The sequence below is a fragment of the Hyaena hyaena genome, unplaced genomic scaffold (assembly GCF_003009895.1).
Source record: "Hyaena hyaena isolate Hyena2069 unplaced genomic scaffold, ASM300989v1 scaffold_144, whole genome shotgun sequence".
NCBI lineage: Eukaryota > Metazoa > Chordata > Mammalia > Carnivora > Hyaenidae > Hyaena > Hyaena hyaena.
Window position 1 is genome coordinate 2921047 of NW_024080776.1, and position 16263 is coordinate 2937309.

General features: G+C 53.4%; 1 protein-coding gene across 3 annotated transcripts in view; it reads left to right on the forward strand.

Annotated features, from left to right (window-relative positions):
- The window catches only part of RNF220 (ring finger protein 220), a 229068-nt gene extending 214194 nt beyond the window's left edge, over positions 1-14874 (forward strand). For all 3 annotated transcript variants that reach the window (XM_039238691.1, XM_039238692.1, XM_039238693.1), the window contains 7 exons: positions 7774-7870; positions 8064-8150; positions 8275-8330; positions 8468-8546; positions 12761-12869; positions 13013-13087; positions 13833-14874. In XM_039238691.1, the coding sequence (XP_039094622.1) occupies positions 7774-7870; positions 8064-8150; positions 8275-8330; positions 8468-8546; positions 12761-12869; positions 13013-13087; positions 13833-13904 (575 nt within the window). In that variant the 3' untranslated portion in view covers positions 13905-14874. The remainder of the gene's footprint in view (positions 1-7773; positions 7871-8063; positions 8151-8274; positions 8331-8467; positions 8547-12760; positions 12870-13012; positions 13088-13832) is intronic.
- Positions 14875-16263: the final 1389 nt, after the last annotated feature.

Here is a 16263-nt window from a genome sequence, read left to right on the forward strand (position 1 = left end):
ATGCATTTATCACTCCATCCCTCTTAAGGCTGATAAATGAGAATCTAGCAACCTGCTGTACACCTCCAGCACTGGGGGCCCTGAGGGCTTCCAGGCAAACACATTGGATTTTCCTCCTCCTCCTCTTCAGCCCCACGTCAGGGAAATCAGTTACAGAGGAGAGAGTGAGTTATGGCAAAATTTGACCTCCCCTGAGCTTCATTGGTGAATCTAATTTTAGCTCTGATCCCATCCCTTCTCCCTGGGTGCCCTCTGCCCTGAAGCAAGAGGGGCCTGGGCCCAGCTGCTCCTTGCTTCCCTTGGGCTCTCCAGTTGCTGCAGATGGGTCTGCAGGGCTTTGCACAGCTCCATTACCCTGCCAGCTCCTTGTGGGGCTATGACTTTGCTCAGTGGAAGTCTCCCACCCCTCACCAGGTCACACAGTACACAGGTTGGATGCCCAGGGCTGTGTCCTCTTGTCAGACTCCCTGCTTTGGGCAGGAGGAAGGGGAAGCAGTTTGCCTCCTGGCTTCTGGCTCTCTGTGTACTAGCACAGCTGGCTCTGCAACTTAAAATCATTAAGCGAACCAGTCTGCTTCCCATCTGCCTCCAGTTCTCTGGGCAACACCCTTGGGAGTCCTGGTGGGTTTGGTCCCTGGGGAGTCTCACAGCAGCTGGGAAGAGGGTGTCTAACTTATTGGGGCCTTGCTGCATGGGCTGGTGTTGAAGAGTGGTCTCCATAGCGCTGTGCAGTGCAGACTGGATTCACGAAGGGGTGGCAAGGCCAGGTGGGGCATTATGCTTCTAGGTTTCTCTCACATTCCCCAAGCATTTGAGGGCAAGGCAGAGTGCAAATCAGGAAGGTAAATCAGCCCAAACCATTGCCCGAGCCTGAGTGGGAGAGTTCATTTGCCACTTCGCTGTGATCCTGTCCCAGAGTTTTAGAGTGCCTGAGGCCCTGAGAAGATGAGTGGCAAAGACCAGGATCGTGGGAATCGTACACACAGGTGTCTGGTGCAGCCCATACAGGGTCAGTTGCAGGATGCTGCTCTGGGTTCACTCTGTTGGCAGCTGGAAATGCTCACACCTTCCATTACTGTGGCAACTTCATAGGTTTCTTGGCATAGATCTGGATCTGATGGTTTCTGGGCACCAGACAAGGCTTACGGGGGATAAAGCTGCATAAGGCCTGCCGATTTGACAGTATTTCCCCGCGCTGGGATGCACTTGCAGAGCAGGTGTGTGGTGCTCTTAGGCCCTGGGCGGGTGTCAGTTTTCCCTGAGTGTTTACACTGTGAGGTTGTTCCTTTCAAGAATTCCTGAGGGGAGTTCAAAGGGGGCTTTTCTTTGAGTGATTTGGAGAGCGAGAATGAGAGTGAGGCTTGAAGAGGGAACAGGGCCGGAGGTGCCTTTATCTGCAGAGAATGGCTCCGGCTTGCCTGATAGAAGCCGCTGCTGCCTCTTAAACAGCTTAGTGCAGTCAAAAGACAGGCAGACTTGAAAGGCTGTTTTACAGCAAGATCAGCAGGGGCCACGAGGCAGAGAGCGGGGCACAGTGGAGCAGAGGAGGCTGAGGCTTCTCGGTGGGGGGGGCATCAAAGGAGGCCCTGGCTGATACCGACTGCCTCTGCCCCTGAAACCCTGTCTGCAGAAACTGGCCATCTGTCAGTCTACCCTCCCTGGCCAGGACTGGTAGACCCCAACTCTTGGGGGGTTGGGTGTGGCCCCGCCAGGCGGGCTGGTGTCAGTGTGGCGCATTGATCGCCCGCCGGGCGGGCCGGCCGCAAGCCGGGCAGTGCGTGCTTAATGTGATTGAAAGGCAGTTAAAATGGCGGTGACCTTTTCAGGAGGAATTAGATTGCCTGCCAAGACCGGTTAGAGGGAGTGATAACGCCGGCTGAAGAAGCTGCCTGGCCGACTTCAGAGAGAGGGAGCAGAGGCAGGATGAGCAGGCGAGCAGTGAGGCCCATTTAAGCTGCACTGTGCGTGCTGACAGAACAGAGATTGCTGTCCTTGTTAGATATGAAAGAATTGAAGAATTGCAGATAAGTTCCTGTATCCGATCATCCTGTCCCTCCCCCCAGACCAGGGCCCCTTCATCATCCTCAGCAAAGCTTCCCACCAGGCCCACTGGGAACTGGTTTGATGGAGCAGATCTGTTACCTTGACCATAATCTGCTGTTGAGCCAGTGAACAAGTGCCAGTTTTGGTGGAGACACTTGGCTGAGGGGAACAGGCCTTGCAGACGGACCTATGGCTATTGAGGGCAAGGCCCGGATAGCTCAGGCCCAGGAGTGCTTGGCATTGGGACTTTAGAACAAAATGAAGGACCAGACAGAACAGGTAAGCACCAAGATAGGTCCAGCTGGAAACAGATCTTTAAGAGGCTAAAGGAAATAAGATTTCAAGAGAGTAGGTTGGAAGACCTAAAACTTTCAGTGTCTACAAAATACTGTGGCCTTCTCAGTTCTCGGAGAAATTCCGGGTTGTGTGCCTAAGCTGTTGATGACCTCTCAGTACCTTATGTTTGCTAACCTGCTGCTGTTTCTCCCCACCCAGCATTATAATTGCATAAAGGGTGGCATGGGGCCTAGTGCTTTACCAACATTCCCCTAAAACAGTTTAGCATCTAGGAGTAAAAGATACTCTTCTAGGGCACCATGCCAGCCCTGGGCAGAGCAAGAAGCCTCTGGGCTAGAGCAGTAGGCCTCAGGGAAAACCTAATGATCCAGCCCTTGGGGACAAACCTATTCCAATCTATAGTCAAAGGAGGTATGTGACAGATGAGCCACACCTTTCTTCCATTTTCTATTTCCAGTCCTGGGTCCTAGAGAATAGACTCCTGGTGAGCTTCTTCCCCTGGATTGGTTGCCAGTTAGAGTTCACCCAGCTGGATTTGGGGAGCCTGGAGCCCATCATATTTGGAATGGACGGGCTGGAGAGATGACATGGGAGTGGTTGGTTTCAGATAAGGTGACAGTGAGGTGGCAGGCACAGGAGTGGCAAGATGGAAAAATTTTCCCAGGAAGCTGCCCAGAAAATAGAAGGTACTGCAGCTATATCTTTGAGCCCTGGTAGGGAAATGCGTTGTTAGAATCCAGCGTTGAGCCCCTTTGAAGCCAACAGGTAGAGGGGAGGGAGAGAGGGTACTAGGAGAACTGTTGTTCAGGCCTCTGCCCTGCTCAGATCCTAGCCTAGGGACTTTCTCAGGTTCCTATCTTGGATTTAGGCTGGTTCTAAGTGGCCTGGGATGAGATCTCATGGAGAGGACAGGCAGGGCAGTTCTGGCACAGATTTTTTTAACTGGCTGTTGCTTGCTAAAACTTCACAAGATTCTGAGTAGGGGAATGAGAGGTTTTGTGAGTCCAAGGGCACAGAGAAATAGGCCTTCCCCTAGCTGCTGCCCCCTTTGGCATGTTAGTTCCCAGAAGATAGGAGCCCCAGCTGCTAAAAATGTCCCCCAGTGCAGCTGTGCTGCCTTGACTGGTCAGTGACAGGCGTTGGAACAGCCGACTGCTGGAGGCAGCTTGATACGGGGAGGGCCAGGGCTGCCGCCTTCCAGCCCCCTGCCACCTTCATTTGTAACTGTTGCCTGGCTGGAGGGGTGAGAAGAGATGGCAAAGAGCAGGGCACCTTCTGTCCCCTGGGGCGACTGACGGGGATTTAATCGCCTTTTGGAACACAATTGTTAAGCTGGGACAGAGGGAGTGCAGGCAGAAGGAGCAAGTATCAGTGGTTTTAAACGGCCTCTGTCTCTCTGCGTCTCTCCTGACGTGAGGCAGTGAAACGCGTTATTGAGGAGGCCCGGAAAGTGGCTAAGTGCGTTTGACACACGCCAACTCCCTGCCTCCACACTGGATAATTGCATTGTCAACTGTTCAGCGAGGTGGCAGGTGACACTGCAGGCCGATTGATTGTCCCGCATCGCAGCTCCCCAGACTGTCAGCTCCCCAATCGATGGCGTTTACACAAGACACCGTAACTGCATCTGTAACTAATTCCAGTGTAAAACTCTCCGGAAGCTGCTGCCCCTGTCTCCTCCCCACACCCTCCCCCCCACAAGAGTATAGCCTCTCGAGGGCCCCAAGACTTTCCTTTCTCCCTGGGCTCTGGTTTTGTTAGGAGCAGCAGGTGAGGAAATTGATGGCTCCTTTTTTGTGTGGTTTCAGGTTCCAGGACGTTAGTGCCCCCAGTAAACGGGCATCTCCAGTTTCTCAATCGATCACCTAATCGATTGATTAAATTAACACTGATTTTTTTTTTCTTCTCGATGAGCCAGGAAGAAATGAGTTTATGGGAGAGGAGTCATTTTTATAAAATTTAGACTTGCTTATCATTTCTGCACTGAAGCCCCTTCTCTGTTGCTAAGTATTCATTTGCAGGGAAGGGATTTCACACTGCCTACCCTCCCAGAACCCACTCTGCTGAGCATCATTGACCATCAGGCTTAGTTTGCTTATAGTCCGCAGCCCAACACATTGTGCTACTTTAGGTGGGGTTGAGCCATAGCAAGCGGCCTCCCCTGCTGACTAAAGATTATTCCAGGTCATCTTAGAGGTCCAGGGAGCTGACTGAGTCCCTTCCCTGGATAGTAGCAGCAGGAGTGGCAGCTTGCTTGTTATCCCCAGAGCTACACAGAACAGGAGCCAGAGGCTTGGAAAGGAGCTCTGTGTGCCATCTTGCCTCTGAGTACTGGCTTGGGATGTGCCAGCAGCTGAGAACATAAAACGACTGTGGAGCCTTCCTCTCAAAGGGGGGGTGGGGGGGGGAGGGGGGCAAGCTGGTGGGGGCGCTATCTGCATAAAAAGGCTTTATGGCCGTTTCTTTTTATTATGATTCTGCCAGAAGTCAGCAAGTGACATTTCATTAAGAAAATAAAGTTTAATGTGCTGGGAAAGAGGTTGGAGCAGGCTGGGGCAGCATAAGAGGGAAATTGGCAGTGGCAGCCTGTTCTGAACACCTGTGGGGGTAGGGAGACATTCCCAACATCTGTCCCCACTGCAGGATGGGGTCAGGGTCAGAGTGAACTGCTCAGACCAGAGACAGGCCTTTTTCTTGGCAGAGAAGTTATGCCATGCTCTCTCCTGCCTGGCTGGTCAGAGGAGCAGGAGATCACCACCCAGCTCGGGGAAGCTGATAAGGAAGGTTATGTCCTGAGTAGTTTCACACCTCAGCCTTCTGACACAGGGCTCTCAGGACCTAATACAACAGCATCATCAGTGTTTAGTCATTTCTGCTGGTGTGTGTTGTGTAGCACCTGCTCTGGGCCTGGTCAGCTCTGATGGATGCTGCTGAGATCACAGCAGTGAGTCAGACCTGGGCTTTCAGTCAGTGAAGGGCTATGACAGTGCATGTAATATGACTTTGGAATTCCACAGGAGTCCCTATGGACACCAAGGAAGGAACACCTATCTGTGTAGAAATACCCGGGGAAGTCTCCACACTGAGCACCTTGAGGGTAGGGATCAGATCTTGAAACTCTTTGTCTCCAATGCCAAGCCAGGCTGAGGATGAGCTCAGTAAAGGTTGAAAGAGTATTCCTGAGGTGAGTTCATTGAGGAAGTATTTCTGGAGCAACTATGCATATTGGCACTGTGAGTTCATAGCAGGAGGTGTGGTTGAGCTAGGTCAGACTTGCAGAACAAGCAGGCGTTTGTTTTGTAGACCAGGAGGGAGAAGAGAGAACAAGAGGTATGAAGGCACAGCAGCACAACCAAACATATAGGGTTGGGGAAAGCACAGTAGCTATGTTCCACTGGAGTAGGAGTCCTGTTCTAGGCCTGTCAGAGGAAATGACTTTAGGCCATAGGGCTGCTTTCTGTGTTGAGGAACCTCAACTGGGACCTTTCCTGGCAGCTTTGGGGTACCCTGTTTTATCATATGTGCCACAGATTCCTTGCTTTCCTTTCTGTCCACTCACCAGGCAGGGCTGGGCAGGGCCAGGACGGGATGGGAGGATGGGAGGCTGACTGCTGAGCCGCACGTACGTGGGGGTGGGGGCATTGGCGGGGTTCGGGGGCACAGGCTGTAAGTGAACCTGATAGCTACATTCTGATTGATGGCAGAGTTTGTCTCCCAAACTGTCAGAGGGTTTATAGAGGTGCCACTCACCCACAAGGAGGGAATTGCTTGTCAGGACACCTGGCCGTGAACAGGAGACAGAGCTGTAACTTGGTGTTTTCTCAGCGTAATGGCCCTGCTGCTGACCTGCCTGCTACCTCCTGTTTGTTGATGCCTAGGTACAGAGGGGAAATGAGGATTGTCGGGGAGGGGTGGAGCCTAGGCAGTGCCTAGCTTCTCTTTTTCCTTCGTGCTGTTTGCCTTTGGGATGGATGGAGCCTTTGTAAGACCAGAGACCAGAGCTGTAGATGGGAGAAGGAAGATCAGGAAGAAAATGCCTTTGAAACAGACTTGAAAGATGGAGAACGTTCCACGGGGAATCAATAGCATAAGCAAAAGTCTCAAGAACAGGATATATGGGGTTGTCTGAAGAGCAGTAAGTTGTCTGTAGGCATCAGGCTTATGGAGTAAAGTGAGGAAAAGAGCAAAGGTGGAGAAGTAGGTGCATCCACATCTTGATGGATCCAGCTGAGAAGATTGTGCATGTAGTGGGGAGCCATAGCTGGTTTTGGAGCTGGGAAAGGAACGGCCAGAACCATATGGTAGGCATGATAAAGGAAGACAGGAGGCTTAAGGACCCATTGTAAGACTGTCCTCCTGATGAGAGTGGAAAGAATGGATAAGAAGAAAATTCTGAGATCCTCAGACAGAACCCTGAGCTGCTTCCTCATCTCTTTGAGGATTACCTTGCTGCTTCTACTTGGCCACAGATTCCATCGTTTTTATCTCTCTGTCCTGGCAAGGCTGCTGTGCTGGCCAATAGGGTATGGTCTGAGTCCACTGAGAGGAGTCCGGGACAGGGATGGAGAAGGAAGCAGCTTTGTGGCCCCTGACCCTGGCTATCTGGAAGGGTGGTCCTGAGTGTGAAAGCACATGGCCAATAAGGGGGCCTAATGTGATTTCAGCAGCTCCTCCTCCGCATTGGCCAAGGGTCTACCAGTGGCTAGGCCAAGCACACCTTGGTAGGGACAGCCACCTGTCTGGCCAGCAGCCCTGCCTCCACCCAGCCTGCTTGCCGTCATGGATTGCTTTGAGAAGCAGGTGTGCATGCCTGTCCTCCCTCGTCTGTCCCTTTCTAATCCTTTATAACTGCACTTGTCCAGGAATCTGGGCTGAGTGAGGTGGAGATGAATAATTAATGTCAGGCGCTTCAGACACCAAATATTTGAACAGCTGCCTGGTGTTTTTGCTGGCAAGGACCTGGCGGCCAAAATCAGGACATTGGCGGGGGGTCTTGCTGTGTGGCTCTGACTGGCCCTAGCCAGTTTGCTCTTCCCTCTGATGGACTGTCAGGCTGGACCATGGGACACAGGATGCCCAGGTCCTGGGTGGGAATACCCTTCTGTGTCTTCTTCCTAGATCTAGAAGACAGGTGGGCAGCAGGGCTCACCTGGGTGTCTCCTAAGGACCTGACATAGTGTATGAGCGGGCTAGTTTATGAACAGAGACCATTAGGAGCAGCAGGAAGTGGCAAAGAAGGATGAGGTACGCAGAGTGAAAGGGATTGAAATGTCAGAGCCAAGAGTACCTAAGTAATTGGCTTTCTATGTTCCAGACCCAAATTTCTGAGCCTTCCCTGGCCCAAAACCTGACCCCTACCTAGAGGGAACAGAAGGGACACTCTTGGCCTAGTCTTGTTGGCCCCTGGCCGTCCTCACACCCTGCTTCCCACAGGCTCTGGCTTCGTCATGTGCAGCGGCAAGGAGAATCCGGACAGTGATGCTGACCTGGATGTGGATGGGGATGACACTCTGGAGTATGGGAAGCCACAGTATCCTTGGGGCACTGTGGGACAAGGTGGGGCTGGTGGGACAGGTCAAAGGGAATTTAAAAAGTAGCCAGCACCTCTGGTACTTGCCCATACCATCTACCCCACTTTGGGGTCAGTGTCTCAGCTTTAACTAGGATTCAACCTTCATGGCCTACTATCAACTACGATCTGTTGTCCTTGACCACCATGCCAGATACACAGAAGCTGATGTCATCCCCTGTACAGGCGAAGAGCCTGGTGAAGCCAAGGAGAGAGAGGCACTCCGGGGTGCAGTCCTAAAGCAAGTGTGGGCACAGCCTTGGGTGGGTGGAAGTCCTGAGGCAGGGGTCAGCCTAGTACCCACTCTCAGGGCTCCCCTGCCTGCCTGTAGAGTTCACTTTGTTCTTTCCTCCTCCTTTCTCTAGTGGCGGCCCTCCCAGCACACGCATCACGCCTGAGTTCTCTAAATGGGCCAGTGACGGTAAGTCCTGACCCACCATAGGAGTAATTAATGGGGGAGAGGGGACGTCTTTGGGTGATGGTGACTGACTCAAGCCCAGCCCCTCACCTGTGCTGCCCACTCTGGCCAGAGTATGAGTTGCCCCTCTGTCCCAGCAGAGATGCCATCTACCAGCAACGGTGAGAGCAGCAAGCAGGAGGCCATGCAGAAGACCTGCAAGAATAGTGACATCGAGAAGTGAGTGTCTGGCCAGGAGAGGGGGTAGGCCTCTGGGGTGGCAGTTCAGTGGGAGGGGCGAGGGAGGGGCTCTTTGCTAGCAGGAAGGCCTGCTGCCAAGGCTCCTGGCCTCCAGAACACAGCTTCGTCCTGCAGCCTGGGCACACGACGGGCATTGGGGCCCAGCTGGTGCTAAGCATGAGTCTGTGAATTGATCACTGGGCCACTGCCCTGGGAGTCTTGGTGGAGGGAGGAGTAGTCCGCCTGCCTGCCTGCCCGCTGCGGCGGCCTCCGCCCGGGAATGTGATGTATGGCCGCCCAGCCCAGCCGGCGCACTTGATTCATCTCCAGTTTCTGTTTCTTAATCGGGAGCTAAATTGGTTTCATTTTTCTTGTCCCGGGTGGCGCTCGCAGTGGGTTTTAGGCAGGAGCATTGGGTCTCATCACTTCTGGTAGGAATTTTTGGCCTGGGTTCTCTAGCAGGGGAATAGGGGGTCTGTTAGCACTTCACATAGGGCTGGGCAGCCCCTGGCCTGGATCCCCGGGAGCCACAAGGACTTGAAATCAGCCAGGTGTCTTACTGTCTTTCCAGAAGCCCATGCAAGGCCATTTCTGGCCCCAAGAGGTGGCATTGTCCAGTTTTGGTTGCCTGGAGTTGCTGCTGTTGGCCATTGCTTAACTGCCCACACCCCACCCTTCTCTCTGCTGGAAGCTAGGTTGCCTGGGGTTAAAAGGCAGCCTCTTCATTCCAGGGCCAGTGTTCCATCTTGCCTCCTGCCAGAAGAGTGGATTGCAGGCCGGTGCAGGGCTGGGTCGGTGGCCCAGGGTCACCTCCCATTTGTTTCCCTCCATTTTGTGTTGTCATAAATTCATTCCAGCCCGTTGTGGTTGATCAGTTTATCTCGGCCGGGGCCGCGAGTGCTGCTGGCATGATGTATGGGCCGCGGCTCGGGGCCCGGCTGCCCATGAATCACCGCAGCTGCTCCGTGTCAGTGCTGGAGCGGGCCGCACGGGTTCGGCGCAACCAGCTTGGGGGGGGTGGGGAATGACGTATGGATGTTTATTTAATAATTCTCTCCTACTCCAGCTGAGCGGGGCGGGCGGGGCCATAAGGGGCGCCCACCCTCGTCTAGAGGGGCTGCTCATAAATCAGAAAGACAAGATCATTAATCAGGGATGGCGCCCGAGGGGGAGGTGGGGGCCAGAGCCAATGGCCATCCATGAAGGTACTACCCACCCAAGGCTGGAGAAAGTTGGGACTTCTGTCCCACCTGTGTGAGCACAGGCACCAGTAGGCAGGGTTCTCTGGGATGCATCATAGACTGGCTCAGTCATATGCAGAAATCTCCACTGGGTCTGGATCTGCTAAGATTGTGACCCTTCAGTCCCCATGACTTCTCTCTTCCTGGTACATGACGTAGGTTCCTGCCCTAGATCTTTTTCATGACCTAGGGGAAGCAGGAAGGCAGGATGCCATGGCTTCTTCCAGGAAAGTCTCCACTCAGTGCCCTGGAGGGTCTCAGGAATAACTCGCAAGCAGCCTGGGTCAGGAGCTAGAGAATTGGGTATTACACCAGAGCTGAGATTAGAGGCCACGTTTATGCAAGTCCACAATAAGGTGGGCTCTGAATGTGGCCTTGGAACTTTTGAATATAAATGGGGAGATGGCTTCATTCTCTCCTGGCCCCATCTTTTTGCCTTTCTAGCTCTAACTTCTCTGATTTGGGGTTTGAGAGTGCTCGGCTCTGCAGCAGCCCTGTGTCCCCAGCTCCAAACCCTCATTTCCCAGATTTTTTTAATAACTACATACGACCAGGCAAATGCCCAGCCTGGCCGTTGGGAGGGAAAGGGAGCACAGCTACCCATCCTTGTTTCCTTGTCAAGAATTTACCAGCAGATGGGGTGGCACATATGGCATTGGGCAAAATGCCAGGGGAAGAGCCAGCTGTGCTCGTGTTAGGGTGGAGGAGGAGGTAAAGGCGTCCAGATCTGGAAAGTTGAATGGACACTTCCAGAAAATCAGCCAATGCCAGAGGAAATGGAGTCAAACCCTTTGCAGCTTCCCTGGAGAGAGGCAGGGTAGAGAGTCACAGACCTATGGATAATAGATCTAGGGCATCTCTGACATGGGGACACAGCCACCAGGAAGTCATATTCTGTGTTGCTGCTAGTGCCCTAAGAGAGAAGGGTCAGAGATCAAAGTTTGCTGTTGCCCATGGAATGTTACCCACCATCCTCCCTGTGCCCCCCAGTACCACTTAGCCCAGCAGGGAAAGACCACCTGCAAGCTTTCTGAGGCGACGATGTGCTCCAAACTAGCAGAACAGGTCACCCTAGGAGAACATCTCTGCCACACTGCACCACACTTAGAGTTCCCCCTCTGTCCGCTCTTTCTCCTGATTAAATACACCCAGTAACCTCAGCTCTTCAGCTCTTAACCCTGTCACAGCCCGCCTCCAACGCCCCCAGCAGCTTCCCATTGCCTGTGAGATAAACTTCACTTTCTGACGGTGCCTCTGAAGTCTTTTCTGATAAAATCTCCTTTCCCACTTCAGCATTTTCTACTTACCCACAGGTGAGCCTTATAGCCATGTGGGTCTCTTGGGCTTCTTGGCCTGTGTTCCTACTGGTCCCTAGACCTGGAGACCCCGCTTCTCCGGGGTGTTTCCAGTGTTGTAACGTTAGTCATGTAGTTCTTCGTTGATCACAGCATCCGTGTTTGGGGTTTGAATCCCACCTCCCCCATTCTGTGTGAACCATAGGCAAGCTACTTAATGTTCCTCTGCTGCTTTAGCTTCTTCACACAGAAAATGGGACTATTAGAATCTCCTCATGGGGTTTTTGTGAGGTGTAAATAAAATAATTTTCAATCCCTCAGTACAGACTCTGGCATTTAGTAAGCACTTAATAAATGTTGGCTTTTATTTGTATTATCATCACTGTTATTCCCCTAAGGGCCATCTCCAGTAGCATCTTTTCTTCTCCTCCAGGAAGCACTCTTCTCCCTCGGTGAGCTCCTCTGGGTTCTTTCTGTCCACTTGTTTTAGGAGGGGTAGGAGGGATCACTCCTCGGGATCATCCTAGCTATTCACTAGCTAGTTTAGTACTGCATTTAGTACTGCAGCCCAGAGTCTTCGAGAAGTTATAGGGACTTTTGTGGGCAAGACTTGAGCAGCAGGTGAGGACTATCAGGGCATCTGATGTGCCTGCCCAAGAAGAAACAACAAGGGGCCCTTGAGGTGGGCCGGGCCTGTGGCCCAGGACTAGGGTCTGCGGGACTCACGCAGTCCCCACATCTCTGTCCTGGGAGTGAGACTGGCTATTCGGTCAACAAAGATTTACTCATACTCACGTGCCTGCCAGGTGCTGCTGCTCACAGTCAGTTTTGGTGGCGTGGGCAGCTTGCCCTTAGAAAACTACGCCTCGTGCAAGAGACAAGGACGTTTACAGTTGTGTTGCTGTGGTGGAGTCCGGTGCAGGGTGCTGGAGAGCACAGGAGAGCAGCCACCAGCAGTGGTGCTGGCAGGAGGGTTGGAAAAGGCTTCTGGTGAGTTAGGAGGTGGGATGGCCCAGAGGAAGCAGAAAGCACTGCAAGAAGCCAAGGGAGTGAAAAATGATGGAGCATGTGGAGAAGCTCTGTGTGGATAGTGGATAGTTCGGGGTGATAGAGCATCGAGTGTGGCAGGGTGCTGAGGGATGCAGGCTGGGGCAAGACCAAGGAGTTCCTGGTCTCAGCTAATGAGTTTGCTAGAGCTTTATTCTAAGGGAAACATTGAAATGGTAGAAATAGAAACGGTCAAATTTGTAAAATTCTAGGTGCTGGGAGAATGGAATGAGGGGTCTGGAAGCAGAGGGGCCATTCAGGTCAGTGGAGGGATCGTAGGAGAAATGAGGGCCGAGGGCCTGGGCCAGTGGTAGCAGCAGAGAAACTACAGATACTAGGAGCTGGAGGACAGATTGTGGGCGTCAAGGGTGACTGGGAAGCAGTGGTTTGAGAATGGCTCCTATGTATCTGGTTTGGAAATTCACCAGGATGGAGGTGGAAGAACAAGGAGGATGAGGAGTTCAATTCCAGAAGGTGGAGTTTACAAATATAGGATATGGGGGGGTAAGGGTGGGGATATCTGGGGGACATTTATCTATACAGTTCTAGAAATTTAAGGGAGGTGCGGGCTGGAGGTTCAGATTAGAGATGTCAGCCTGCTGCCTGCCCAACCATGCCGTCCTCTTCACAGAATCACCGAAGATTCAGCTGTGACCACGTTTGAGGCCCTGAAGGCTCGGGTCAGGGAACTTGAACGGCAGCTATCCCGTGGGGACCGTTACAAATGCCTCATCTGTATGGTGAGAGAAAAGGAACCTGGGATGCCTTTGGTCAGGCTTCAGTGCCCTCTGGGGGTTGGAAAGGGCCTCTGCACTGTGATCTGAGCTCTTTAGAGAGGGGGCCAGCCTCAGAGTGACTCCTTCTCTGCCCACCTCCTCCCTAGGACTCCTACTCGATGCCCCTAACGTCCATCCAGTGTTGGCATGTGCACTGTGAGGAGTGCTGGCTGCGGACCCTGGTGAGGTGGCATGGGGGTTGGGGAGTGGGTGGCTGCTTCCGGGGCTGCCCACATGTCCATGCTTATGCTTGAGCCTGCTTGAGGGGAGGGAGGTGCAAGGGGCAGGAGAGAGCACGAGCATCAAACACAGCAGCGGGAAACCAGGATGTTCACCCTCTAGCTCCCCACTGTCTTGCCTCCCCCACCAGGTTTATTAAATTCTCCCCCTCCATGGGTTCACTGCCTGCTCCGCCCACCCCCAAGGCCCACTGTATCACGTAGATTGGTGAGATCTCAGGTCAGGAGGAGGCTGGGTGTGGATAAGCAGGACTCGGGCCTCAGCCCCTCCCCCTGCCATTACTAAGCTCCTTCTGCTCCTGCCCCTGTTCTTCGCTCAGGAGCAGCCATTAAAATGTCGCCCGGAGACAGCAATAAAAGGCCCGGACGTGGGCTCTGTGTCCTGATCAAAGGCCGCATGTAATCTCGTTAGGGCCGAGGCAGCCACAGCTGGACCCAGCCTTGTTCTCATTACCGGGGCTCCCGCTGCGGGGCTGGCCGGGCGGTTTGATCCTGGCGTCCCCCCAACACAGGAGCATGATGCCTGCCTGCTTGCAGAGGCCGCCTGTGCACCCCCAGCCTGAGCTGACGGGACCAAGGTGCCAAGCATACAACTGGTGCAGGGAGACATGGCCGCAGGCCCAGGTGCTCATGAGCAAATGCGCAGCACAGTGTGTATAACCAGAGCCCCCCACTGCTCTCCCTGCAGGGTGCCAAGAAGCTCTGCCCTCAGTGCAACACCATCACAGCGCCGGGAGACCTGCGGAGAATCTACTTGTGAGCTAGCCACCCCAGCAGGCCTTGCCTGGAGCAGCTCACCTGCCCGCCTCTGTGACGTGACCCTCCCCCTTGTACATATTTGCACACATATTCCCCGTGTACATACATGCACACATACGTGCACGTTTGTGCACACGCGCACGCACACACACACACACACACACACACACACACACAGGACTCTCTGGAGCCAGAGTGGAGGCTGAGACCCAGGCCTTGCCTGCTGGTTCCCACCAAAACTGAGGACCATACCTGTTTGGGTTCTGTTCCAGGGTGGGGCAAGGAGGTGGAGGTGAGGGGGAATAGTTGGGCAAGGCTCCTGAGATACAGCCCCCAGACTGACAGACGGACAGACAGACATGCAAACGCCAGACTGAAGCACATGTAATATAGACTGTGTATGTTTACAATGTTGTGTATAAATGGGACAACCCCTCGATCCCCGCTCCACCCTCACCCCTTTGGTTGTATGATTTTCTTCTTTTTTTTTAAGAACACCTGGAAGCAGTGCCCCCTTCAGGGCTGGCTGGGGGCTCGGCCCATCCACCTCTCAGGGTGCCTGCCTCTCTCTCCCCCATGGTATCCCTTCCCTCTCCCACGTGCTCGGTGTTCAGTGGTGTATATTTCTTCCCCCAGACATGGGGCACATGCCCCAAGGGACACGATCCTCTCCTTAGTCTTAGCTCCTGGGGCTCTTTATAAGGAGTTGGGGGAGAGGGGAGACACAGGAAATGGGAACTGAGCTGAAGCAGGGGCTGAGATTGGGGCTGGATGAGTATGCTCCTGGCTGCCCAGCCGCCTATCAAGAACCATTCCTGGGATTAGAACTGCTGTTCCCAGGGGAAGTGGTCTCCCCCACCCCTCCCATGGGCCCCACGGTGTGATGCTGTGTCTGTATATTCTATACAAAGGTACTTGTCCTTTCCCTTTGTAAACTACATTTGACATGGATTAAACCAATATAAATAGCTGCTGCCTGTGTGTATGTGTGCAGTAAGGGGTAGGTGATGGAGTGGTATGTAAAGAAGCAGTTAAGGGGTTAATTCCTGGCAGCAGTGTGGGGAAGAGGACTTGGATGTCCCCACGAAGCAGAAGCAGTGCAGGGTTGGTCCGCTGCGGGTGGGGAGCCTGAAGCACTCCGGTGGGGGTGGGGCTGGGGACCTGGACTCCTATTGATGGGTAGGGGCTCCAGGTTAATTCCTTATCGATGCAGAATCGTCAGCTCATTAATCACAGAAGAGGTCAGAGCTTGGGGGTACAGAGGGGATGCAAGCTCTATCCCCCAATCTAGAGCAGAAGCAGTTATAAGCTTGGGTAAAAGCAAGCCTCAAGCCCGTGTACCTTTCTGGTCCCCAGAAATGAGCCAGGGACTGAAAATGGAACCATCTCAGTCCCTGCAACTTTTTTTCCAGTGACCAACACCCCAGTATAGCTACTGCCTAGATCCTCAAATAGCTACAGCAGAAACCCATTATCCAAGGTGGACCCTCATGTCAGGGAACTGAAGCTGGCCAGCTAGCACTGGAGATGGCACTTTATCAAATCATCATCCCCAAGACTACCCACTGCCAGGGAGTAATCCACATCCTGGGTGCTCTGCCAAGTGCTCAAAGCTGCAGATGAGTCCTTTCCTTTACACATTCTCACACACCAGTCCCATCGTCCACCTTCCCAAACTCCCCACCTTGGATACACCAATGTCTGGGTGCCCGCAGTGCATATACTACAGAATAGGATCCGACTGGCAGCTCTGCCTCCTGGTTGGAGCCCAGTGAAAGCCCTGCACAGACCCATGCCCAGCTTGATGGCATCAAGTATCCTAAATAGTAGAATCCTGGGGCCCAAGATTCGGGGAAATGTATGTGGCCTGCCAAAGCAGGGCAGCCCCAGTAATGGCTAAAGTTTGGGAAGAGAAGAGGGTAATGTCCCGTGTGGCTGGCTCCTTTCAGGTCTCAACTCTCCCCTTTCCTTGTCTTGGACTCAGTAGGTCCCTGCTGGCTGGTTACTCTCACCCTGGAAACTACAGGCTTTCAAATAGGGGATGCTAACCCCGCATGAGGACACAAAGCCTACCCTGCCTCTGGATCCTTGGGATCCTTAAGCTTGGTCTCATGACCCGGGCAGCACTGCCACCTGTTGGCCATGGCTAGGAATGCAACCACACAGCATAGGGACGGCAAGGATCCCAGTGGTCCCAGAGGGCTGACAGATGCAGACTGAGCCCAGCTCTGGAGACAGAGTCCATCAGCTCTGAGAATATCAACGGTCAGCTCCCACCCAGAACTTGGCCAGCCAACTCCTTCACTGTCTGTCAAATTCTCAAAGCCCATCCCTGTCCCGCCAAGTCCCTTGAATACCAC